At 42.4% G+C, this 25,275-nt stretch overlaps 2 protein-coding genes across 15 annotated transcripts in view; one reads left to right on the top strand and one right to left on the bottom strand.

Moving 5' to 3' along the window:
- Positions 1-5,396: 5,396 nt before the first annotated feature.
- Positions 5,397-22,623, top strand: PAX9 (paired box 9). Of its 2 annotated transcripts, XM_084968936.1 has the most exons (5): positions 5,397-5,577; positions 6,333-6,956; positions 9,920-10,062; positions 19,431-19,653; positions 20,441-20,675. In XM_084968936.1, the coding sequence occupies exons 1-5, from the start codon at positions 5,574-5,576 to the stop codon at positions 20,530-20,532; spliced, it is 1,086 nt and encodes a 361-aa protein (XP_084825062.1). In that variant the 5' UTR covers positions 5,397-5,573; the 3' UTR covers positions 20,533-20,675. The 2 variants fall into 2 exon arrangements, with proteins under 2 accessions (XP_084825062.1, XP_005666257.1); XM_005666200.4 differs by having other exon boundaries at positions 19,431-22,623.
- Positions 20,697-25,275, bottom strand: part of SLC25A21 (solute carrier family 25 member 21) — a 513,478-nt gene continuing 508,899 nt past the window's right edge. For 5 of the 13 annotated variants that reach the window (XM_084968938.1, XM_084968939.1, XM_021099145.2 and 2 more), the window contains one exon: positions 22,549-23,908. In XM_084968938.1, the coding sequence (XP_084825064.1) occupies positions 23,897-23,908 (12 nt within the window). In that variant the 3' untranslated portion in view covers positions 22,549-23,896. Of the gene's footprint in view, positions 22,398-22,548; positions 23,909-25,275 lie in introns of those variants that run through there. The other 8 variants (XM_084968940.1, XM_084968942.1, XM_021099146.2 and 5 more) reach the window with 2 other exon arrangements.

The raw sequence follows: 25,275 nt of genomic DNA, 5'->3' as shown, positions 1-25,275 counted from the left end.
GCCATCTACAATCCGAGAGGACGAAGAAGTGAGTGAGCCCTGGTTCTCTGCGTCACTGAAAACCAGAGGAACACCGGCTTTTACCACCAAGACTCCTGCCCACAGGTTGATTCAGGCCCCTTGAAGCCTACAGGCAATTTCAATCAAGCTGCACTCAACAGAACCTGGATCCAGATGGGGGGCTAGAAAGGTTTGCCTTGCTTAAGACCCGAAACTAGGCTAAAGGGGGTGGCCTGGTTCTTTATCTTTTCTAGAAGCCTTTAGGCCATTCGGGTCTTCAGTAGGATGCAGCCTCACTGCCCTCACAGGGAACCTGAGGGCAGGGTCTTTAAGAACTCCAAAGCCCTCTTTTCCCACATGCAGCTGCAATTCTCTTGAGTCAGGGGCAGTTCAAGGTTGTAGAGTGACCAGAGGCAGGGGTGTTTCGAACCAAGCAGGTCGAAGTCCGCCCTCCCTTCTGATGGAGGCTCAGCCCAGCGTCCCTGCAGGGGTCCTCACTGCCCCATCCTCCCTGCCCCGGCCCCAGCAGGATTGATCCTTGATTCCACTTGTTCTGAAGCCAAGACTTTTGCCCCTTGCCCTAAAAATATATTCTCTTTCATTTGTGGATTTTTAATAAACAAATATAATCATATCACATGGGGTTCCGCGCCGACCTCCTGAAAGCAATTCCGCTGTTGAAAACTGAAAAATGAGTGTAATTTGCATTCAGAAAGTGACGTTAGGGTCACAGCAATTTCCCGGGCCGTTATTTGTTTTTACTTTAAAGTCTTTAGGGAAGATTTGCTTATATACTCGGGAACCTTCCAATGCGAGGGTACCAGCAATCCTGCTCGCCTTCAAAGCGGGGGGGAGGGGGTGGAGAACAATTACTGAGTGACGCTAATATGGGGAAACTGAAAAGAAATGTCGATTGTTTTTATTGTAACAGAAGGAGTGTGCAAACAGAAAAACCAACCCCGGGTGATCGGAAACAGGCAGGCGGAGAATTAAAAGCGGGTTTCAGGCAGCAACAAGCCCCTCCCCTGCCCTCGGAAGGAGAAAGAGAGTGAGGAGCGCTCGCAGCCCCAGGGCCGATCCCATGGCCAGCAGCGGGACTTCCGCGCTCTGGCCAGACCCCGTGGGCTGCTGCCCTCTGGGGAAAGGGTCTTGAATCGTGGGCACCATCAGCCGAAGGGAAGAGAGGACGTGGGAAGGCATTAGCGACTTTCGGAGAATTTTCCAGGTTCCTCTTGGGGGCCCTAGTGGTCTCTTCTTGGGTTGGTGCATCCCGCTGTGTCCGCAGTCCGCAGCTCGGCGAATTCCAGGCTGTCAAGGTCAGTGTCTGGCCACCCCACCCCCGCACCCCTTCCATTACCACCACCACCCTGGCCTGGTTGGGGCTGAAGGCCCGTTCTGGCTGTCTCTTTCTTCTCTCTAGCAGCTTCTGACCCCAGTCGCGGCTCCACGCATAGGTTGGGTCCATCCCTCAGCTCATGGTGGACCTCTCCTTAGACACCTGTACACTTCAGGCTGCCGCGTGCGGCAGAAGAAGCTGGGAGGACGAGTGGTGGAGGGGTAGTCGCTGACCCTACCAAGCCAGAATGTAGTATTGGGCCGATCCGGGTTTGAAACTTTGGCAGCGTAGTTTAGAGAGGAATGAAGTCCGGCCCCTTATTCTCTCCACGCCGCGCGCAATCTTTCGCCTACCCTGGAAGAGGCGCTCCCGTGGGAGAACCGGATCGGAAGGCTTGCCTCTATCGCGTTTTCCCTCAGATGACTGGAAAAAGTAACTGTCCTCTGAAAATGTGTCTTGGAGCTCAGACTCTGGCTGCTCTAGATTCCCAGAAGTGTCTGCGGCCAGGGCGCGAGACTGGTGCGGTCGGGAGCCTCACGATCCTGTCTTTTTTCGACCGCGGGGTGGAGGTGGCGGTGGTGGTGGTGGTGGCAAAATTTGGAGGAATCTGCTTAATATTCTCCTCGGCCACCTCTAGTCATTCTAAATGCGTCTGGGAACAGCAAGACCCCTCGCGCGCGCATACACAAGCCCCTCTCTGGCCATACAATAGCACTTCCCCCTGACCTGCAGGACGAGGGAAGCAGACACCCAGCGCAGCGGTCCAAGGCGCGAGTCCGGTTTAGAGAGCTGCGGGCTTCCCACTTTCTGTACAGCCTGTTGCGCCCAGATCCGACCTTGGCAGCCCCCGGGAGCCGTCTGCCAGGCCACACGAGGGCGGCCTCGCAAGGAGCTAGATCCTCCGCATCTCTCCTCAGACCCCGCGGGTGCCCGGAGTGGAGCGCCGCAGGTGACTGCCAGTGGCACCAGGACCGCTGACAGATTTATGAAAACTTTACAGCATCTGGCCTGGGCCCGCGGGGCAGGGCAGGAGTCCGACCAAAAAGGTGCACTGCGAGCTAAAATTCCCCAGCCGCGTGCCTGAGCCTGGCAGCCTCGGGAATCCCCGGGCGCCGCTCCCCTCCGGTACACTTCTGTCCTCGCCAGTGGCTAACGCATGGATTTTTCTCCACCCGGTCTAGCCCACTCCTTCACACCCTCCAGCTCCATCTGCTTCCAGTCCCCTACTGAGTAAATATTTACCCAGGGAATGGGTCCCTCCTCAGAGGAGGCCCAGACAGCACCCTAAGAAGGGCTTTTGACTTCTTCTGGGCCTGTGTCAACTGCAGGCCTTACTGGTTGTGTTGTGGTTTGGGTCTTAAATTTCTTTAGTGGAAATACTTCCGATCTCTGTGTGATCTCCTGGGTTCTGAGGGGGCAGTAACCAGGGGGCGCTGACCTCAACTGACCCTTGCTTTTTCTCTGAATCCCTACGCCCACTGTGGGTAGCGGTTTACTGGTCCTCACAGTTTTAGTCAGTTTCAATCTCCCTCCCTTCCTTCCTCCCTCCTTCCTTTCTCCCCACCAATCCCTCTTTCCCTCCATTAGGTCACTCGGTTCTCATCAGGTCACCAGCACACTGGTCTCTGGGCTCCTGGCTACCTGGCCACAGCACTGTGTGCATCCCCGGGAGGGTTCTGCCTTAGCCCATTCTCCTAGGGTTGGGCACCTCTGTCCCCTGAAGCTTTGACTTCTCTTCATCCCGGAGCCCCCGCTTCAAATTGCCGCCCCATGCTTAGCGTCCCTAAACAGGGAGTGAGCTGGGCTGAGAGTGCTGAACATCTGCATCGGCCAGCATACTGAGTGCTTGCTGGGCTCAGAGAGGCACAGAGCAGAGGCTCCACCGCAGCTAAGACCGCACGAACGACCACAGGTGGAAATGGAGAGGCAGCAGTGGATCTGTTCCTGCCCCGTGTGAGAAATGTGAGGCAGCTGAAGGAGTTAGGTCCACCTAGCCAGAGCTCTAAACAATAGAAGTCTCTGGATCACTTCAGGCTGGTACTGTAAAACTGCTAGAGCCTTCACAGAGCACACAGACCCACAGTGATGCACTGGGTCTTACCAGTCAGAAAGTGAAAAACCTTTTAGTAACATCGCAGTCCTCAGAGTCCGGGAAGCATTCACTGGGCACCCAAGAGCTGGGCACCGAGTCCATGCAGGGGTCACTACTCAGGATGTATCAGTGAGGGGGAGGAGAGGCCAGGGGGAGCCTTGATAAAGATACCCAGCACATTCATTTCTTCGCACAAGCCTAAAGAGAGATCGTATGCTCCCCTCGGATATCACAGTCTCAACTAAGTTGCACCTCAGCCCCAAGGAGCTGCTGCTTTTAAAATCTGTGTTTCCCAAAGGACCTCCAATAAAGCTCCGGATGGTGCCACGCAACAGGTATCGGGAGTCAGACCTGGGTGAAATCACTGTCAAGTCAAACCAAGATTTTAAATGACTGAATCAACAATAACAACAACAAAGGCAGACAAATTCAAGTATTTTTAGTTGCGGGCCTTCCCATAAGAATCTGATTGTGAAGACTTAAGGGTGTTTGAATTCATCATTCCTTTATCTTTCAAATCCTTCATACATGTAAATTTAGAGTGCTCCCTCCACCACTGAAGTGTGAGGATCTGTTGTTTTCAAAAAGCAGAGCTGATCATGAGTTTTCCCTGGGCTCTAGTCGTTTACTGGCCTCATATCTGGGCCCAGTAAGCTTCCCTATGTGCAGACTAGAGCCACATATACCTTGGGATTTCAGGACAATCAGGCCAAAACCTGTGTGCATAAGAAGGTGCTAACGTTATGAAGGTGAAGTAGCAGCAGCAGTATCCTCAGCCTGAAGCGGTACAAACTCCCAATTTCATTAAAAATGTTTTCCATCTTGCTTTTAATTCTAATTAGCATTCTCTACAACCCATACTCAAACTGTGAATAACTGACCACCCAAAAGAATATTGTTTGCTTAAGATTAGACTTAGGGTGAATGAAGGTGAAAATTCAGAAGTTGGCTGAACAGCAGGGCCTCTGGCAGCTGGTCAGAAGACACAAGAATGGAATATAATAATGTGCAAGTTAGGTACTCACCTTCCTGGAATCAAGTCTTTCATATTTAAACAAAAGCCCTTTACAGTGGCTTACTGCTGGGGTAAAGCAGGGAATGTTGGCGCAAAGGGCCATTGGATCAGCAACATGGCTGGGCACAGCACTGCAATGGCCTCTGCAGAGGGTGCCACGTGCACTTGCAATTGGTCGACATTGGCTGTGCCTTGCTTTAGCCATTCCTGCTTGGAACCTAGGCTATGGTTTGACCCGCCCTCTTCGCCTCCCCTGCAGCTCCTGGATGAACTCCCTAGAGACAGCTATGAGGAGTCAACGGGTGGGGAAGGGTCCAGTGTTCCCCCCATCCCCACCCTGGGTAACAACGGCCTCCATCTCTGGCTTGGCTTTCCTTATTTCTCCTCCTTTCTCCCACGAGCCTACCTTCTCACACCTACCCGCTGGCCACCAGTAAGCTGGAGTGTGGTAGTGTCCGCTGGTGACAGCCACCTTCTCCTGACAGCCTAGCGAGGCTTGCACGGCAGGCTATTTATTCTAAGAACCCTCACCACCACCAATGACGGTGGCGCTCACCTTCCATCTAGAGTTTTAACTTAAATTCTGAGATGTCTGTATTTCACCCAAAGAAGTCTTCTCAGTCCCTTCCCCTTTGGAGTCTCTCAAATTCAGACCAAATGCTTTCATTTGCTTATTCAGCATTTAACAGCTTGATTTTGCTGTCTGTTTGCGCTGCCCCTGGGAAGGTGTCAAACACCCTTTTTCGTTGCATTTAGTCACCCAGGTGCAGAGCACGATTGAAAGAGACAGCGGAAGGACTTTCCCAGACTGTGCTGTCGTTCAGCAGACTACACCAATCACCACGCAGCTTCCTCTCGGGCCCGCCTCTTTGGGGGGCGTGTCCCTAGTGAGTGATAGACGGAGCCGCCCGGCCCGTTCAGCCCAGCCCACGTTGCTGCTTAGATTGAAATGCAGAACTCAAGCCTCTTTCAGCGGAGCACAGACTTCCTTTTACTCCTTCCTTTTGCACTCTCGCCGCCTCCTCCCGGGGAGAAGCGGAGGCAGCGACAGGCCGGGCCACTGAGGCCACGAGAAAAGTTTCTTTCTGGGAGTGTGGAGCTTGGGCCCCGTTGGTGTACTGCTCGGAGCAATGGGTGAGTGGTGGCGGGGGACGCTTGACAGAGCCTGGAAGGGAGGGAGGGAGCAAGCGGGCGAGGGAGGGAGGGAGGGCACGCAGCACAGAGCGCTTACATTCTCCTTATTGACTTTGTTCATGTTCCTACAAGTTGTAGGAACACTCTAAGGGTCAGCGGCGCACAGCAGTTCCGTCTGAACGATGGCTACTGGGGTGCTGCTTTTGATGCCATTTTCTGATTTCAAGAGGAGGGAGCCAAGGCATCAGCAACCCCCGCAGCGCCAGTGGCGGACCAAATTTTGTTTTACACACAGGCAGACACGCAGAAAACAACCAAACAAAAAAACCCAACCAGAAAAAAAGACTAGATCTTGTCTAATTGCGCAGGTCCCAAGGCGGGGCGCTGGGGATCAAGGGCGAGCGGCCCCAGGACTTTAAAGCTGAGTAGGCGAGAAGGAGCCTATTACAGGCGTCAAGACCTATTTCCCGCCTGCTTCGGAGACTTTTGAACACTCGGAGAGGCTCTTGTCTCACCATTTTATTCGTTTATAGCCGCCGCAGGCACCACCAGAATGAGGGAGGAGGGTTTACCTGGACCACGGGAATTTGAGGCCGTTCCTCAAGGCTCGGAGATCCTATGGTTCGGGGAAAGCCCGGGTCCTTAGTCCTAGGCGGTGTATCCGCCTTGCCCCCAGACGCGCGCGGAGCCCAAGCAGCAAGCAGCTGTCCCAAACAGCGGGTGCGCGTCCCCACGCGCCTGTGTTCGTTTTGCAGAGCCAGCCTTTGGGGAGGTGAACCAGCTCGGAGGAGTATTCGTGAACGGGAGGCCGCTGCCCAACGCCATCCGGCTTCGCATAGTGGAACTGGCCCAACTGGGCATCAGACCATGTGACATCAGCCGCCAGCTACGGGTCTCGCACGGCTGCGTCAGCAAGATCCTGGCGCGCTACAATGAGACAGGCTCAATCTTGCCAGGAGCCATCGGGGGTAGCAAGCCTCGGGTCACCACCCCCACCGTGGTGAAGCACATCCGGACCTACAAGCAGAGGGATCCCGGCATCTTCGCCTGGGAAATACGGGACCGCCTGCTGGCGGATGGAGTGTGTGACAAGTACAATGTGCCCTCGGTGAGCTCCATCAGCCGCATCCTGCGCAACAAGATCGGCAACTTGGCCCAACAGGGCCATTACGACTCATACAAACAGCACCAGCCGGCACCGCAGCCGGCGCTGCCCTATAACCACATCTATTCGTACCCCAGCCCCATTTCAGCGGCCGCTAAGGTGCCCACTCCGCCCGGGGTGCCCGCCATCCCAGGGTCAGTGGCCATGCCGCGCACCTGGCCCTCCTCCCACTCCGTCACCGACATCCTAGGTATTCGCTCCATCACCGACCAAGGTAAGGCTCAGGGGCTTGATGTGTGGATGTGCTGAGCCTCCCTCCTCACCCTCTCTAGGGTCTTTATATTTGGGGCCACGTCTATCTCACCACCTGAGGCTTTTTCCTTTGGAAATGTAAGGAGTCTTCTGAGAGGGTGACCTGATCTCATTAATGTGAAATTCATGCCCTTCGTTTCCTTGCCACACACAGTCTCCTGCCTCATCTCAAACTACCAGACCCATAACATCCCTCCATCCCTAACACATGGTTCGCATTTTCCACCCTCCCCCGCCTCTCTCGCTGCGGTAGCCTCAGACCGGCGCTCTCTCGCTTGGAGAGCGAGACCGCTGGACTTGGGGCGCAGCCCGGGAGGCCCGAGCCGTCGTGGGGCTGCCGGCTGCAGACACTGCTTTGGGCAGCTTGTTTGGGGATCTGATGGGCTTCGAGAAGTCGGGCACCCTGTGGAAATTGCAGTATTCTTCTTGGATTCTGGTAATCAGACCAAATTTGCTCAGGCAGGAAGTTCAAATGTCACCTAATTGGTTTCATTCTTATGCTTCACTTCATTTTCCTCGGAAACGGAGGTCCCAAAGTTACTACTAGTAACTTAAGGTTACTGCATCGCTCATTCTGGGACTAATTTTCTGCTTTATTTCTCTCTCCCCTCCTCCCCTCACCCGACACATTTTACCTTAATATATATATATATATACATATATATTTCTATTAGAGAGTGGCACTAACCATCGCTGTGATGGAGGGAAAATGCACAGTGATTCCATGCTGTCCTCAATTCTCCTTTCCCGTTTTACCCATACCTGCTGCTTCCCTTTAGAGTCCCCCAGGCCCCAGAAACATGAGTGGACATCTAGTCTCTGAACGTTTTCAGCAGTGACACCCCACTGTTCCTTTCCTTTCTCACCCTTGACCTTGCAGTGTCATGAGTGTCTTTTCTGCCGGCTAAGAACCATTCCCTGAGTCCTTCTGTTCAGTCGGAGCTTCCGCAGGAGACCTGAGTTTGTTTTCTTTTACTGCACTGTTAAAACAGAACAGAACAAAACAAAAAACAGCGTTAACTTATTTCTTTGTAGGGAGAAAATAAAGTCAAATTGCCCTAGATGCAGAAATTAAATAATGCGGAGATAAAGAGCCTACCTCCTTAATTTCTCTGCCAAAAGCTTAAAATGAGCAGAGGAACAATTAAATAGAAAAAGGGGAAATAGTTTCTTTAATCATTTTCTGTCTTTCTCGGTTGCCACCACATTGGCACAATTATCTTTTAAGATAATTAAAGCATAATCCTTATTTGTCATCTTCTTTTTTTTTTGACTGAATTTACAAGATCCTTATAAGAGCTCAGTTTTGTCTTATTTGGAGCTGGTTGAGCTTTAGTTGGCGAGTTTGCCCTTGATTTATAGGATAAACTGACCTCACTGACATTTAGAGGAAGCCCCTGTTCATGGGAAAGTGTGAGATCAGCAGAAATGGGGGCACGCAGGGGGATCTCAATTTCTTAAGATAACTTCAGGCTTGTGCCCACCAATTGCCTTTTGTCTGGGAAGGCAAGGAGAGATTGGCAATTCTGGGCCAAGGCACAGTTTCCTGGTGCAAACTGGAACACAATCTAATTCTTTGGAGAGGGGGAGGCAGAGTGAAAAAAGACTGACAGACTTGAAAAGAAAACTTTTCCTCCCTAGGGATCCTACAATCAGACCAAATGTCAGCTGAAAAGGTATTAGATCATGGAGAGGAGCAACTCTTCATTCTACATGTTGTTGATTCTAGATGCCAGCTTTAAACAACCTGTTTTCTGACAAAAATTGTGAATATAAGATGATTCTTTCCATAAATGATCATTTCTACAAAATGACTGCCCCTTTGAAGCACTGTGTTAGATGGAAGTATTTAAAATCAAGTTGTACTAGCTTTGTCAAACTTCGGTTCTCACCCACAGGTTCCAAAGACAAACTGCTCATAGTCTTCAAATATCCTCTCTTTTAAAATGTACTTGCTCACTTAAAGATGCCAATGATTCAGTATGCATACTTTTAGGTAATCAGTTTACACAATATAATTGTCTTTGCATCTCTGCTAAGAACATAAAGGAGAGCTGATGGCTTTACTTCTTTTCCAAAATACGTAATTCTACTATCATTTTCTTACCCTTTTATTGCATTGAAAAAGAAAAACTATATAACCTCATCACTAACACTGGTGGCATTTACAGTGGTAATTGTAGTATTTATTTTTCGAGTCATATGCACATAACCTCAAGTATTTAATGTGCAGAGATGGAGCATCAAGGGTAGTCACACACGGTAGACGCACACAGGAGGCAGAAACCTACACACCTATGTTTTGCATGTGGGCATCCTTTAGTTATTTGTTTGCAAAGGACTTTGCAGGTCTTTTGTTCGTCTGTTGACAAAAGTACTAGATCCCCGAGGCACAGTGAGCACTCTTCTGGATGCCTCTGAGAGCCAGCACGGGCTCAGTTAGGCTAGAGCGACCTTCTCTCCCTTTTCAGTCCGCACGCACCAATTTGAGATTTTTGTCAACCCCCAGTGGATCCTGGGTTAGGATTGGGACCCTGGGTTAGGACTGGGGAGAATGGCGCATCCAGTTTCACGGGTTCTTTCCCCGATTTGGGAAAAGTTGGGGGAAACTCTCGGGTTCCTTCCATTCGTTTTCCCCGGGGAGAGAGGATGGGAAGAAGAAACCAAAGGCCGGCCCGAAAAAGAAAAAAAAGTATCTTCCTGCGGCCTGGGGGCGAGAGCTGGGAGAGGCCTACTCCGAGGCGGGTCACCTTCGCCGGCCCTGGGCTGCCAGCGGGAGAGACCCGGCCCGCGCCCCCGGGAGGCCGAGGGCAGGGGGCCGACCGAGGTCGCAAGCCTCGCGCTCGCGGGTGGGGGTTCCGGAGCGGGTCTCAGGAGGGGGCGCGCGGTTGGCCCTCGGACCTGATGCCCTCTCCTCCTCCCCAGGCGTGAGCGACAGCTCCCCGTACCACAGCCCCAAGGTGGAGGAGTGGAGCAGCCTGGGCCGCAGCAACTTCCCGGCCGCCGCCCCGCACGCGGTGAACGGGCTGGAGAAGGGGGCCTTGGAGCAAGAAGCCAAGTACGCTCAGGTGAGCAGGCGAGGGCCCCGCCGGGTGGGCCGCGGGGGTCTGGGCGACGCAGGCCCCGGGCTCCAGGCCGACTACCCCTGGAGGCCACGAGCCTGAAGCCGAGGTGACGGGGCTGAGGCCTCGACCCCCGGCCGGGCCCCGGAGCGGCGGTTGCCCGAAGCGCTGCCCTGGAAATGCGTTCGGGCCTATTTGGCTCCGGAGGCTCGGGGAGGCCGCGCCTGAAGCCCATTCGGCGGCTCGCGTCGGGCCCCGCACTTACCCGGGAAGGCGGCTCCGAGGGGCGGGCAAGCGGCGATGGGCTCCCCAGCTGCGCGCGGCGCGAGCGGCCCGCACGCCCGAGGGCGCGGCCCTGCGGCTCCTCCCGTGCCGACGGTCGGCGCCGCGGCTCCGCGACAAGAGGCGCGCGTGGCTTGTCCCGCGACAGTGAGGAGCGAGCAGGCGGAGAGACCTGGTAAAGTTGCCGCTTCCCGGTGAAAGGTCAGGGCGCAGTCTCCCCAGGGAGGTTAGTGAGAAAACCTCAAATTATACGGACCGGCTGTGGACCATTTAATTTTTCTTTCCCTCTGTCCCTCCCCCGACTCTCTAAAAGAAAAATTAAAACACCCGTGTTCTTTTTTTTCCCCCTTGAGAATAACTAAGCAACCACAACAACAAAAGCCCAAGAATTTTGAGTCTAAATTCATCACCAGGCTGGAGTTTGGAGTTCTAAATTCTCAAAAACCCTCACAACAAGTAACCCAGACCTTAGAGCAGGTTTCTCTGAGCAGACCTGCGTAGGTTTGCAAAATTATTCATACCAAACTCCAGATCTAAGCCTCAAAAGACCCGGTTTTCGTTTTATTTTGAAATCTTAAAACATTTAATGTTTTCTTATCTGTAAAAATCAGCTTTTTAAGTGAAATGGAACTCGTAACTTTGGGTCACTTGGGAAAAAAAAGCCTCAGTCGTTATTTTCTCTAACAAACCCCATTTCCACTTCATTTTCCTTCCCTTATTTTGTTAAAACAGAATCCGATACATATTAGTAGCTCTCCTATGACAAACATCACAGAAAATAGCAACAAGGAAAATCCCTCTCCGGAATCCCTTTCTACAGTAAAGAATGCCAGAGAGAAATTATAGGAAAGTTTGTCATTATCTGCTACAAAAAAAAGCAGGTAATTCATAAAGAAGAGACGTGTACATTGCCACGGAAGCAAGTTATTTAACCTTTTAGAGTCTCTGTTTTTTCGTCTATGAAACAGAAATAATAGGCCCAACTTCAAGAGATGTTGAGTTTCAATGAGGTAATGCAACCATGTGGCACACAGTAAGCTTTCATTAAATATTACCTGTGGATACAAATGAGGGTTAGCGATTGACTTCTAAAAACAAGCAACTTTGTTCAGAGAGCCCATAGTCAAAAAATGTCAAGGTATTTTGTTACAAACCATAGAGTGTCTATAAAGCACCTAGTATACAGAGTAGCAAGCATTTAATAGGTGATGGGTTATGTTTACTAGATCATAATTTCCTGGAATAACATTGTAAAGTATGAAGTTGAAAAAAAGCCTTTAATTTCCACATACAGTTGATGAACATGGTTTATATATAAAGCAGTATTATAATCCAAAAATCTTTATGATTACTTTTATTTTTACTCCCTTGAATTACAGACCTCGTATTTAATCTTGTTTAGAAATGGTTAATTTATATATGTATTTCAAAATGAAACTAGTCAATTTAAAATAAAAATAGAACAGTGTGTCAAGTAATCTGCTCTCTATATTCTGAATATTTTATTAAAAATAACATGACATTTTATACAGTGAATATCAAATCACTAAATTGTCAGATTTATGAGTAACATAAATAAGTGAACAGCTTATTGTTCTAAATGTTTAAGAGAACAAGTTAAAAGTTTTTTCAGCAGAGAAGACATTCATATCAAACTTTCATTTGGAAAGTTCTTGGAAATATGCTAATCTTCTGCATTGCCATGTAGTACGGTAATACTAATGATGTAAATTATCAAAACTTGAACATTTTAAAGCATAATTAAATCAGTAGCTACTCTATTATAATTATCAAAATAGTGCTTAATGCTGAAGATGTGCTAAGTAGACACTTAGAGTATGTTATCTTGTGAGCAGTATTGGAATTTAGACATTAATTACCTTGAGGGTAAAATTATACATTAAAGCTGGCTCATAGACATGCAAATGTAAGGCATGTTGTGTGTGTGTCACACACACACTTCTCTTACCAGTATTCAAAGGGCAGCTTGGTAGCTTTATTTTTTAAAAGTCATTTTTCAAAGTGTTATCAGTGTTACAACCCAAGTTTAGCCTTGGGTAAGACTTTTCTCTATTTGTATTATGAACAAAAATTGAAAGTCTTTGCAAAAAAAAAAATCTCAAAAATTTTGCATATAATACTTTTAGGGCATTTATAGTTGTTACTGATTCGTGCACTATTATAATATGGTCTCAGTTTCATTTTATTACATGAAGGAGGAAATTGAGGGTTCAGGATCATAGGACTTAGACACAATCCTTTCTCAAAAGACACCTGTAAATTTTACCAAAGTATATAAATTGACAACTGATCATAGGTTCTATTGATTATCATAACCTAGAGTTTCTATTGTCAGCTTAAACTGCAAAGAAAGATTCCCAATTGCTAGTAATAATAACCTTATACACACATCTATCTTGTTTTTAAAACATTAGCTTAGAATATTCAAACTTACCTTACACATTAATATTACACTGTAACTGATACGTTATAGTGCCATTCAGAAGTCCTTATTGTCTACCTCTGAGGATGGAAGAAAAAGAATATTTATTTATTTAGGTTTTTTTTTTTAAAACCCACATTAATATTGGGCTAGAATTCTTTAATCTCATCTAACCCTGAATATCAACAAAGCTGTTCTCTTGTTCCTAATGGCTGGTTCTTTTCTGTTGAAAGTATAAAACCTTTTTTGAATGGAACTGCATGGCAGATGTATATATTTGTAAATATATATTTATATATCTCTCTATATACACATATTTATATTAATTTCTATATATACACATATTCATATTAATCTCTCTATATATACACATACATATACATGTATATATATGGAGAGAGATCGAAACAGAGATATCGAGACAAAGAAAGAGAGGCAGAGAGAGAGAAACATGAGGTTGGAATATATCTACTCTTTTACATGGTACTGAGTAAATTAATGCCTCATCTGTTTAAACAGTTTATCAATAGTTGTAGAGTTCTTAAATTTTTTTCCTATAATTGGGCATGCTATTTCAGAAAAAAAATTGCATCTCTGGTACTCTAAAGTAATCTGAATGGCAGATTTATAAACTTTGAGTGTCTTCATTTTAGGGTGGTGTAATATTAACTCAGCAAATTTAATATAAAGTTAGCTATAAATTGAGATATCAGGAATGGATAATGGATAGTTTATAAATACTTGAACTTAAGAAAAAATTCAGAGTCAAACAAGATATGAAAAAGTTTACTTTGGGAAGATGTAAATTAATCTGAATTCTTATGAAACATTCATTTGTACAATGTATTTAAAATGTAGTATTTCAGCATCCCGAATATAACTTTCTGGTGCATTATTTAACAAACTGGCTGTCCTTGAAGACCTACTATTATTGTGAAAATATAAAGTTGCCCTATGTTTTTCTTCATATCAAATAAAGTGAATTTTGTGTTAAATAATTTATAGTTTTGTGGAGAACGTAATTTTTGGCAAATGCCAATAGTCTTTGAAACTCCTGTTATTATGAAAAATATTCTTTGACCTGGTTAGCTTTTAACCATTAGTGTTTTAAAACAATTAATGATTATGTATCAGTAAAATGTGTCATATAAAATGCCAAAAAAGAGTGATTTAAATTTTTTTCAAGGCCACCTCAGTTTTCATTAACATTTTGGAGACAAAATTTATAAAAACATTTTAAATAGAAGCTTTCCATTACCTAGAGACATTTAGATCTGCAGTGTGATAGCTAAACATAAGATCCTTTTGGATGAATATTGAATCTATATTTATAACCGTCATTTCAGCTTTTCAGGTTTGTTTTACTAGCTCATTGCATAGTGAATTAAGAAAGGTAAGAACAACAGTCAGATAAATGATTTCACCAAAAAAGAAAGAGAATCTTGTTTATTTTTGGATCTGAAGCTTTTTCTTGCTTATGATATTGAGACTGAAATTCTAGGTGAAGCACATCTCTTTGTGGCTGAACCCACTTTATTATAAAACCAAAGTAAACTCATTTTATCATAAGGAGAGAATCAAGTAGAACTGATGAATGGATGAAAAACTGGATAGAAGACTTAACACTGCTATTTGCATTTACTTCAAGAGAGAATATTCTTCAATTCCCAGGATTTGAAGACTAGCCTGTAACCTCGCCATACCAGTTTTTTTCGTGGTCACAAGTGTTTGGATACTAATGAATTTCCATTTTCTTTGGGGCTTGGGGGGAGATAAATGGAATGACCCATAAATCAAATAATGAAATAGCTAGGTTATAACTTTTATTTACTTTTTCAACAGCTTCACTCATTTTGCTTACTTAAAGTGTCACGGTTGTTCTGTGATAAAAGGTGCCCAGTTTTTGTTTCCTTTTTTTTTTTTTTAAAGCAAGAGTATCACATCTTTTGCTTGCAAAAGGTTGCACTAACTTAAGTATAGAAATGATTATGAAATGCCTGTGATGTGTCCTATTTTGCGGGGCTATGAGATGATTAAAGGCAAGTCCCTGTCCTCAAACTGTTTATACTCTAGCTCTCTGCCAATACAGCTTCTCAACATATTCATTAAAATATTTTTTAAAGCTGGCCAATCAATGTTTCTAACATTCTAGAACAAATGGAATGAACACTCATACTTTTATTCACTCTTGTGATAACCCTTAACTAGACTACATTGCATCTTATGTATTTTTCCTGGACTCTTTTGTTTAACTCAGTGGGATAAAAATCTCTCATTTTCTAAAAACATTCAACAAAGCAAGCGACTTTTTTTTCAGAGTAGGCAATTTGGTATATTTTACTTTGTATTAGTAAATCTCATTTTCAAAACCAGGTAGAAGATAGTTTGCTTTAGGGAGGACCCTTGGACAGTTCTTTAGAGGAGATAATTCTCATGGCTTTCATGGAAGATCCACATGAAAAAGGGGTTGATGGATTGAGGTTTTATTTATGGAATCTTTAGGTAAAGTCATTTTCAAAAATGAGATTTCCATTACATGCCCATTGCTGGAGTTTCATTTGGAAAATTTGTTTACTCTTCCCTGGGGATTCCATATGTAGGTTGATTTATAAATCATATTTACAATCCAATTAAATAGAGTAATTTAGCATGTTTGCTCTCACTATATTTATGGTGTACATTTGGTAGTCTCTACTCAGCCTAACTAGCTTTTCAGATTAATTACATGCCCTTCACTGAAAACATTAAACAGATTTGGGAAGTTTAAGTCATGTACTCTTTTACTGGAAAGAATAAACAAACATCAATGCTACCTGTAGTTGTTTTCCTTTGCGGTGGAAAATCTTACTTTTTCAGTGATTGCTTCATAAATAACAATTACTTTACCTGGTAGAGATTTATATCTTTTAGTAATGTAATGTTTCAAAATTAATAGTGAGAAAATTGATGTGTTTACTGAATCACTAGAGTGAATGAATGGTGAAGGTGGCAGGTACATGTTAAAGAATGTTAATTCCCTCATCTTGCCTATGTCATTTTTTCTAAATTTCTAAATATGAACCTTAAAGGTAAAAAGGGAAATTAAGACAAAAATTTCCACCCCAAATCTAGGTCATAATTTAACCTAGGGGAAAACTAAGAGCTATTTATATACTGTTTAAAGATCTTTCTTTTTTTCTTTTTTTTTTAGCAAACACTTTAGCCTCGCTTTGCCTTTTTCTACAAGATGAGGAGGCCAAATCTTTCTGAGTTTCCCTTCCCAATCTTCCTTTCTGCACCCTCCCTCTGCAATACAGAGGGGTCTGAATCACTGAAATGACTCTAAATATATTGCAGATTTTAGATAACTTTGAAATATTTAATATTAATAAGACTAATAACATAAAAACAAGTTTGATGTCTTAAGTATGAGAAGATTGACAACCGGGGAAGAACTATTAGTGTTTTTCACATTTGACAAGCAAAGGTAGTTATGGAGTAGGGAAGGCACCTTAAGGTAACACGGTCCTAAATCCCATGTTTTGCATTCCCCCAAATCCTTAGGCGCACTATCTAAAATGAGAGCCCAATAGCTTCTCAGGGGAACATCTCTGGGTAAAAAGAAGTGGATCCATGTAAGGCATTGTAGATATTACATCAGAACAGCTGAAGAGCCCCAAGCAAAGGGGTCAAATCACGGAGCAATGGTTCTAAAGGCATGGGTGTAGGGGAGGAAATGGAAGGCAATAAAGCCAGTATTTGAAGAGAGAACTGTTAATTTTAAATGATAGAAAAAATATAAAGAAAAAAGGATGGGTAGGAAAAAATGAGCTGTGATAAAAAACAAAACTCACCAGTACATTTTTTTTTTTTGCTAACTAGAACATTGTTTCTGTATAACATTAAATCGTCTATGCGCTTGTAAAATGGTGAGCAAAAGTTTTCATTAAATTTAAAGGAATTTTTGGCTTTACATTCTTATTTTATGATTCTTGGTGCACAATAGCATAAATATATAAAAAAATTAATGCTAGAATGGAAGAGGCCAAATATGGATGTGAACACTGAATTGGAATGATTCCTTTCCAAATTAATTTCTCTTAGGTTATTGGGAAAATCCTACATAAAAATGATCAAAAATATAATCTCTATGCAATGTTAAATTTCTTCTGCAATTTGACAATTCTCTATCTTCACACACCTCTGCTGAGAGTTTTAAAGTGTGTATCTTTTGAGCCATTTTCTTTCTTTCTTTGTCTTTTTAGGGCCACACCCACAGCATATGGACGTTCCCAGGCTAGTGGTCCAGTCAGAGCTGCAGCTGCTGGCACATACCACAGCCACAGCAATGCAGGATCCGAGCAGCGTCTGCAACCTACACCACAGCTTGCTGCAACACAGGATCCTTAACCCAATGAGTGAGGCCAGGGATCAAACTCTTGTCCTCATAGATACTAGTTGGGTTCATTACCACTGAGCCACAACAGGAACTCCTAAGCCATTTTCTAATGAGCTATAAGAAAGGAGGGAAATAATTTTTTTTTTTTAATAGAAGTTAAGAAACAGATTGAGTTGGAGTTCGATTGTGGCTCAGTGGGTTAATAATCCAACTGAAGTGGTTCAGTTCCTGTGGAAAGCCCAGGGCCGTGGCATTGCTGCAGCTGCAGCTGAGCTCGGATTCAATCCCTGGCCTGGGAACTTCCATATTCTGTGGATTCGGCTGAAAAAGGAAGTTAGGAAGGAAGGGAAGAAAAAGAAAGAGAATGAGGATATAAGAATGAGGATCAGGTTTTAAAAGAGGAAAGAATCTTTTACCAGAAAAGATGCTCTAGTTTGAGATTAAACTGTATATGTCTTTTAACCGTCCGAGAGAAGCAGCATGCTTTGCCACAGGGCATCCTTCAGACAGGGGATAACTTCTTTTAACACATGGATGTAGACTTACTGATCGCCCTATGGTAAATGGTTAAACTCCTTAATCTATATTCTTTTGTATAAAAAGAAGATAAGATTTCATTTATATTCAACAGTGATGTGCAATGGCTTCTTTGTTAAAAAATACAGCATCACCCTTTGTAACATTTTAATTTCAATTGAACATTGTACTGATTATATATTACCTTGTAATTATTATAAACTCAATAGGTTATAATGAGCTACAATTTTATCAATATGATAATTCAGTTTATTATTCGACAAAATATGACGGAAATTTCTTGGATCTGGGACAGGTTTAAGAAACCTGTTTCCTTTCCCCTTCCCTATTTTTTAAAGAACAAGCACTCAAAGAAAATGAGGTGTGTGTTCTTGTAGACCAACTACACAAAGTTAACACTACTTTTATTTTTGTTTTGTTGGAAATCCACAAGCAGTGTTAAATCACATACATATATATATTCTAACTCCATACATTACCAATTGAGAAAATAATTTTTGAGACCCCCCCACCCCCTGCATTCTCATAGACATGCAAAGGAAAATAATAACCAAATGAATTAAACTAGAAAACAATTTCTTCGTTGCAACTGAATTGGAAAAAGTATCTAACATATGTCTGCTTTTCTTACCTCTAAGCATTAAATCTGTTTTACTAATAGTATTTCTATTGTTTACATTATACTTCCATTAGGAAGTATATGTGATATGTTTATTTATTCATATCACTACTAGGAAACAGGAATGTCTTTTATTTCTAAACAAGAAATTGAGGAAGAGAAAATTAAGTTATTTGAAGAAAGGCGCTGAGTATTCACAACAGAATCAGGATTAGAAATCAGGGTGTTTTGGTGTTGTTAATAGTAACAATACCAACTATAATTTATTGGAATGCGAGAGAGCACTGGCTTCTAGGCAGATTTGCCTGCCAGAGTTGCTGCATCTTATTTGCAAACTAAGATATTACATTTAAATTCATTTAAAGAGATTTATCCATGTGGCTCCTAAAAATTTACATCACAGGGCCCTAAAACTTTGCAAGCAAGTTTTCTAACCTCAAAACCATGCATATGCAATTCCTTAGTATTCTGATAGACAGTTTCCTCTTTGACAAAATAGCTCTGGAGAAAACACCCCCATTTTCATTAAAAAAAAAAAAACTTACCAGACAAACTCCCTGATTTTGCATGTCCTTTGTCCAACAGGCATTTTCAACATGATGTCTAAGATGTCTAAAAATAGACATCATGTTTTATTTGACAAAGGTCATGCTCATTTTGAGTTTCTAAAGTGACAGCCCACACTCTGTGCCCTTCTTTACTGGAAATGAAAGCTACACCAACCAGGCCCTTCTCAACAAAAGAGCCAAACAAAACTGAAGTGTGGCAAGGTTAACAAAGGCAGAAAGATAGCTAAATGGATTCTAAGAGTATTTAGTCACCATTAATTCTTTCCTCACTTTACATTTCCTTCCATAGGCCAAACAGCAATGCAAACACTGAATTTTGTTTGTAGCCTCCTAAAAAAACCTCTGTGGAACGAATATGTTTTAAGTAGCAAGACTGTGAATGCGTTTAGAATATAGACAAATTATTTTTTAAAAATTGGAAAGCAGAGTCAGAATATTGTTAGTTCCTCCTCAGAACTCACATTCTGCCTCTTTCTAAGAACTCGTGAAATGTCAACCACTATAACGTGATTATTCTCACCTCTTCTCTTTTCCTACTCCTCTTAGGCACCAAATGGTCTCCCAGCTGTAAGCAGTTTTGTGTCAGCATCCAGCATGGCTCCTTATCCCACCCCGGCCCAAGTGTCGCCTTACATGACCTACAGTGCTGCTCCTTCTGGTTATGTTGCTGGACATGGGTGGCAACATGCCAGTGGCACCCCACTCTCCCCCCACAACTGTGACATTCCCGCGTCGCTGGCGTTCAAGGGAATGCAGGCAGCCCGAGAAGGTAGCCACTCTGTCACGGCTTCCGCACTCTGATGGGAAATTCCGTCTGCTGCAGCTGCACCCGAGTCCCCCCTTCTCCGCTCACCCTCCCCCTCTTCCCTGGTCTCGGATCCCACCCCTCTGCCCTCCAACCCTCCTGCCTCAAGAGCTGGCTTTACGGACTCACATCCTTTGTGCTGATGACACTTAAATATTTCTTGCCATAACTTCTCTCTCACAGAAAACCTGACACGACTTTAGGATTTGAAAACAAAAGCAATGTTAAGGATTGAATGAGACATTTGTATTGCCCACACACTGTTCTAACGTAGTGAAGAAACCTGCACCCCTCAAAGGGCTTAAGGAACTTTTAAAACGAGTCTTTGGTAAAACCACACGTGTATATTTATTCTAAATCAACCTGAACTTCTGAAACGTGCAATTGTTGAGATTCTGCAAAATCAATAAAATATGTATAGAAAAAAAGTTATGCTACACCCTCTAATCAAAAAGCTTAACAAAATAAGCTGTAATCCATTACTAGGAAACCAATCAATAACTCATTTTTTGAGTGATCCTTTGTTTATTTTTAACAGGTGACCTATTTTGTTGGAAAATACATGTATAACTGAAGCAATATCTGAATTTAGCTCCTCCTGGTGTTTTGATTGGTTCCAAATACAATAATGTTTATATTTTCTATTAGTTTGTAAATATGGACTCTGGATGGTGCATTTGCGTTTTCATTCCATGGGATATCCCCCCCCCCCCCCCGCCCCTGTCTATTTTTTTCCTTTCTTTTTGCAAAGGTGACTTTCTGGCAACGTCTTTGTCTCTGTTTGGTGGTGGGCTGCTCAGGCCCCTGGACCTGGACTTGCCCCAGATTTTGTGTATGCAGTGAAGGCTTCAACATCGCATGAAGGACATTTTCTTTCTACAGCAGAGGACTCAAAGCAGATAAAACAAGCCAGTCTCCCATTTTGTATCCCAATCAAACAACACACATGCCAAGCATAGAAAGACAAGAGGGTGGAAAATTACTGAACAAGAAGGCTCTAAAGGAAGTCACTTAGAAACTTAAGTTTAATGTGAAAGGCTTTGCAAAGACACTTAAAATGAACTTTATGTTAAGAAAACCACTGTGAAACTAAATTGTACTGTTATTGTTGGCTTACCTGTGTGTTCAGCAATCTCAGCCCAAAATTACGTTGTAATTTAAAGAAAATGGAAAATTCTGCTCTAATGAATGTAAAAATGGCTCGCTGTGAAGTTTACATTGTTGTACAGAAGCATGTTTCATGTCTAGGTCAACTGGTGGTGGTATTAGAAATACAAATGCTATTTAATTTTTAAAAATTCCCTTTTTCATTTCTGGAGGTACAGGACACAGTTTAAGCAACGGATCTTTTGAAAGCAATTTGTTTTTTGCTTTAATGTTAATAATAGAGCAGAGGCGTATATGTGTGTGTGTGTGAGCATGTGATTATGTGCTGTATTTGAAAACAATTGATTTTCTTGAGCAAAATTCTACAGTTTTAATCTCTCCTGTTTAGAAAATTCTTCTTGCTTGGCAATACAGGCTTGAGAATACGTTTTTAAAACATTGGTAAAATTTGTCTATTGGAAAATTAATATATTGCGGGTTTTTCGGTATTAATTCTGTGCAATAGCTAACAGGGCACATCACTAGATATGGATGTGAAAGATGCATTCATTAGGGGATTTTGATTTCTTTCTATCTGTGCTGTGCACAGCCCACACGGCAATCTGTTTCTGTCACATCGGGCTTGTGGCCTCATTTAAAACTCAGATGGCTAGAGTAGCTAGGTTTCCAAATCACTAGGATATAAACAGTAAGCAGATTTCTGACATGCATTATATTCAAGGAATTGCTTTTTTCAAGTAGCAGATATCTCATGGAGAACTCTGAACTGCATTTATTTCTTAACCTAAATTCAGTGCTACGGAGGATTTTAAGTTCAGGAGAAGAACAAGCAGAAGGAGTAGATGAACTCTCAGGGCCACAGTCTTCCTTTGATCTTGTGAGACTCCTAATGACATCTGGAGTTCCCAGTCTGATGAGAAAATAGACTATAAACCAAATGGAACAAAACACCAGTCCAATATTTTGGTGGAGACTTTAAAAGCATACTGTAAAGGGACTCTCTTGCCATGCGAAAAACTGACATAAGGTACATAATTATTCTTTATCAGATGTTTTTAGGTGGTATTAGGAGTCTTTAAAAAAAATATCAAACATTTGTATGGAAACACAACTAAATGTTATTTTCTTTATCTAAATTAAGAAATCTCTTGTTAGTATGCTATTTATAATTTTCTGGTTCTTGTATTTTTTAAAAAAATCTAATATTAATAGTATCAAAGTTTTCTTTTTTTTTCTTTTCTCCCCTAGGTCTTTTCCTAGCAAAGGTGAATTCACATGGAATAAATTTTAAAAGATAAAGACAAAGCCCAAATACAGTTTGCTATTCAAAGCACATTATGATTTAAAGCTACTTTTAAAAATAAGAGAAGGAAATTGGGATGGGATATGGGATTGAGATTGTCTGGTATTTGAACATTATCATTATTGGTTAATGTTGACATATTTCCTCTGTTTCTTAGGGAGTAAAATTGTTATCTTTAAACTGGCAAATGCACTCTTCAGAGATCCTTTTCTGTCCCATCCACATGGAGAGGTTAAAGGTTCAATCTCATGGCCTCCAAGCAGGCAGTGTTCTCTCTCATAGGTTGCAAGGGTATCACCTGCAAGGATAGAATGCAGTTGTACAACAGACACAGTCTTATTCCTCTTGTTTTTTTTTTTCCCCACTTCTAATGACCCTCTTATTAAATATTGGGCTGAAATATAAATTTAAAAACACATTGAAAAGGATGTACAACTGAAGGCTGTGTATGTATATACAGTATGTCAAAAAGCCTTTATTTTTATACTTCAAATGCTCTAAATTAATAAAAGTAATAATTACCATGTTATCTTTCATTTTTTATTTTCAAAATGTTTTAGTGACACGGCTTCATGGTAGAAATATCTCATAGTAGTAGTTAAGAACAGGTGTCCTCTAGAACATGCAGGTATTTTTGTTGACTTCCGCTACTGAAGTAGCGCCATTTCAGGATGCAGATGTAAAACTAAGTTTGGTTCTATCAGTGCCAAGGAGATATTTTTTGGAGTGCACGTTAGTATAGGAATCTTTGGAAATGCTAAGAATGTACTTCTATTTTGAAACATTTTCCTTTCATAATACATATTTTTAACATTGGGGTTAGCAGGCTTCCCACCTGAAATTGTCACTTAAAATTAATAACCTGGATATGTAATTTTATTCTAAACACCATTTTCCAGAAGGGCATCGGTAAGAGTTCTGAACAAAGGTATCTGGATGCCAATACAGACAGCATAAATGAGCCCGAAGAGTGGTTCCAATTTGTGATTTAACATGAAAATATTTCAGCATTAAAACCTGTTTTCAAAGGGAACTATGTGAAGGACAGTAGTTTAATATAATTTCATGTTTTATATTTGTCATAAAAGATGTCAAGTATCATGATTTAAAAATATGAACTACTTTAATCAAGTGTGCAAGAGGATTTAGGAAAATATACCTGAGATGTGTATTGTTACTAAAGGCAACTTACGGATTCACATTTTAACATAAAGTTTTGCAAAGGCTGTTTCTTATACTTTAGAAGTATTTTCCTTGTACGTAATTAAACACTCTGGAAGAATTTAATTTCCCATAAAATCTATTTAAATTTTGGCTTACTGTTTTTTCACTTTAAGCATTTCTTGACCTTTGGGAAAAATCATCATTAATACACCGAATTTTCATTGTGAAGCTGTGTAAAATGAACATAGGTCATAACATTTATATTGCTTTTATGAAATAGATCTGATTTCTATGCTATTTTTCTATGTTCATTTTACATACCTCACTGCTTCATGGCAATTTTTTCACAGCATTTTTTTCTCACAGCTTTATGAATATGACCAAAACTACAGTTTCACATTGTTTTGAGATAATTTTTGAAGTGTCAAAATAGGTTTTGTTCTTGAACAGTTTCACCCTGTATAATTGTATATACTTGTATAATTATAATTTATATCAGTTTAGCTGATCAATAATCTCTCCTCGTTTATTTATCTATAATAAATATCCATTATCACAAGGTTGACAATTATTCCATAGGCAATCACCAGTTCTCCTGAAGCCATGAATAGGTGTATTCATAAACCAGCAGCATCACGGCACCACCTAGAAAAGAAAGAGCTGGTTTTCAATGCCAAAGCCCTGTGAAACTGTGTTGTCTTTCCCACTGGGTTTCTCTTCTTTCTCTCTCTTTTCTTTTTTTCTTTTTTTTTTCCCCACAAGTGGGTTTCTGAATCCACGAAGTCCTATGCAGCCTATCAGGCAGGGGTTGTTCAGAATCATTAGCTCTCAAGCTCCAATACATAGATATAAAACCATTGTGGAAAATTCTCAGAGCAAAATCAAGACCATCTTGACTCTCCAAATACATTTTTTCCTCATGAGTTTCTGTAACTTTCATCATTTCTCATCAGACTCTTTCAGGCACTTTTAATTTTTGAAAGTAAATAAATACAGACACATTTAGTCATGTAAGGGCATGTGGCTTTCCTGTGAACAGAAACCTTCAGATTCTTCATATGTAGGCAAAGGATTTATGTTTTTCAGTTCATAATTTGCATTGTTGGAGTTGCATTCAAGAAGGAAATCTCTAAGATGGTGCTTGATGGATGAGCCTGGTTTTCTCTTACAGCTTTCAAACTGGATTGCAATGTGAAAAATAGCTTCTGAGTACTTTTTAAATCTGTATTTCAAAACTTAGCTTTTGGCCTCCCTTTGTTGCCTCAGATATTTGTTGCCTTCATTCCTTTTACCTGCCTCAGATATATATGGATGGCACTTGAAAATTTGGTAGTGGGGGTTGGGTATCATAAGACATCATTTATCTTGGAAGAGGAGAATTATAAAACTGGCTGCAAAGAGGTTTGTGTGTAAGATGTCAACAGGAATATGATACAGGAAAACAAGCACTGAGGCTGCTGAATACATAAGGAGAAGGGTTTGCATGTGGATGACTCTGTGCTCTATCTGATGCAGTAAATAGCACATGTGCTGTGCCCTTTAAGATACTCTCTGTTTATCCTTTCATGTCTATGTGAACAATATTACAAAGTCGAAATGTGGACAAATATCCAGAACACAGCTTAGGGAAGACTTGGCTGCATGAACAGAAGACTGATTTCTGACAGAAAGAAACAGAACTTGATTTTCATCTTAGGTTTTTTGTACATACTGCCATATGCTTTAAAAAAAATCTACAGGCTGCTCGTGTTTGTGTAACCCTATACCAAAGATAATTATCTGCCTGTAATTTTCATTTTTAACCCATGAAGATACTCTATTAGCCCCCTCTCAGCTCCTATAGCTCCCTTGGTGCTCTGGCAAACAAAAAGGGACACACGACAGAGGGTTGTTAATATGTATGTAATTGCTATGTTTACTGTTATTAACTGTTCACAACGTAAGACAAGAATATGCAGAATTGGATGAGTTTTCAACCTAGTGATATTTGCAGTTTAAACCACAGACTTCAA

This window comes from Sus scrofa, chromosome 7, assembly GCF_054392235.1.
Source record: "Sus scrofa isolate SSC_HxYL_T2T_F1_AM1 chromosome 7, Sscrofa_HxYL_maternal_Yorkshire_Landrace_v2.0, whole genome shotgun sequence".
Classification (NCBI taxonomy): Eukaryota; Metazoa; Chordata; class Mammalia; order Artiodactyla; family Suidae; genus Sus; species Sus scrofa.
Note: the sequence above shows the minus strand (reverse complement) of the source record. Positions and strands in the feature narration are given on the sequence as shown.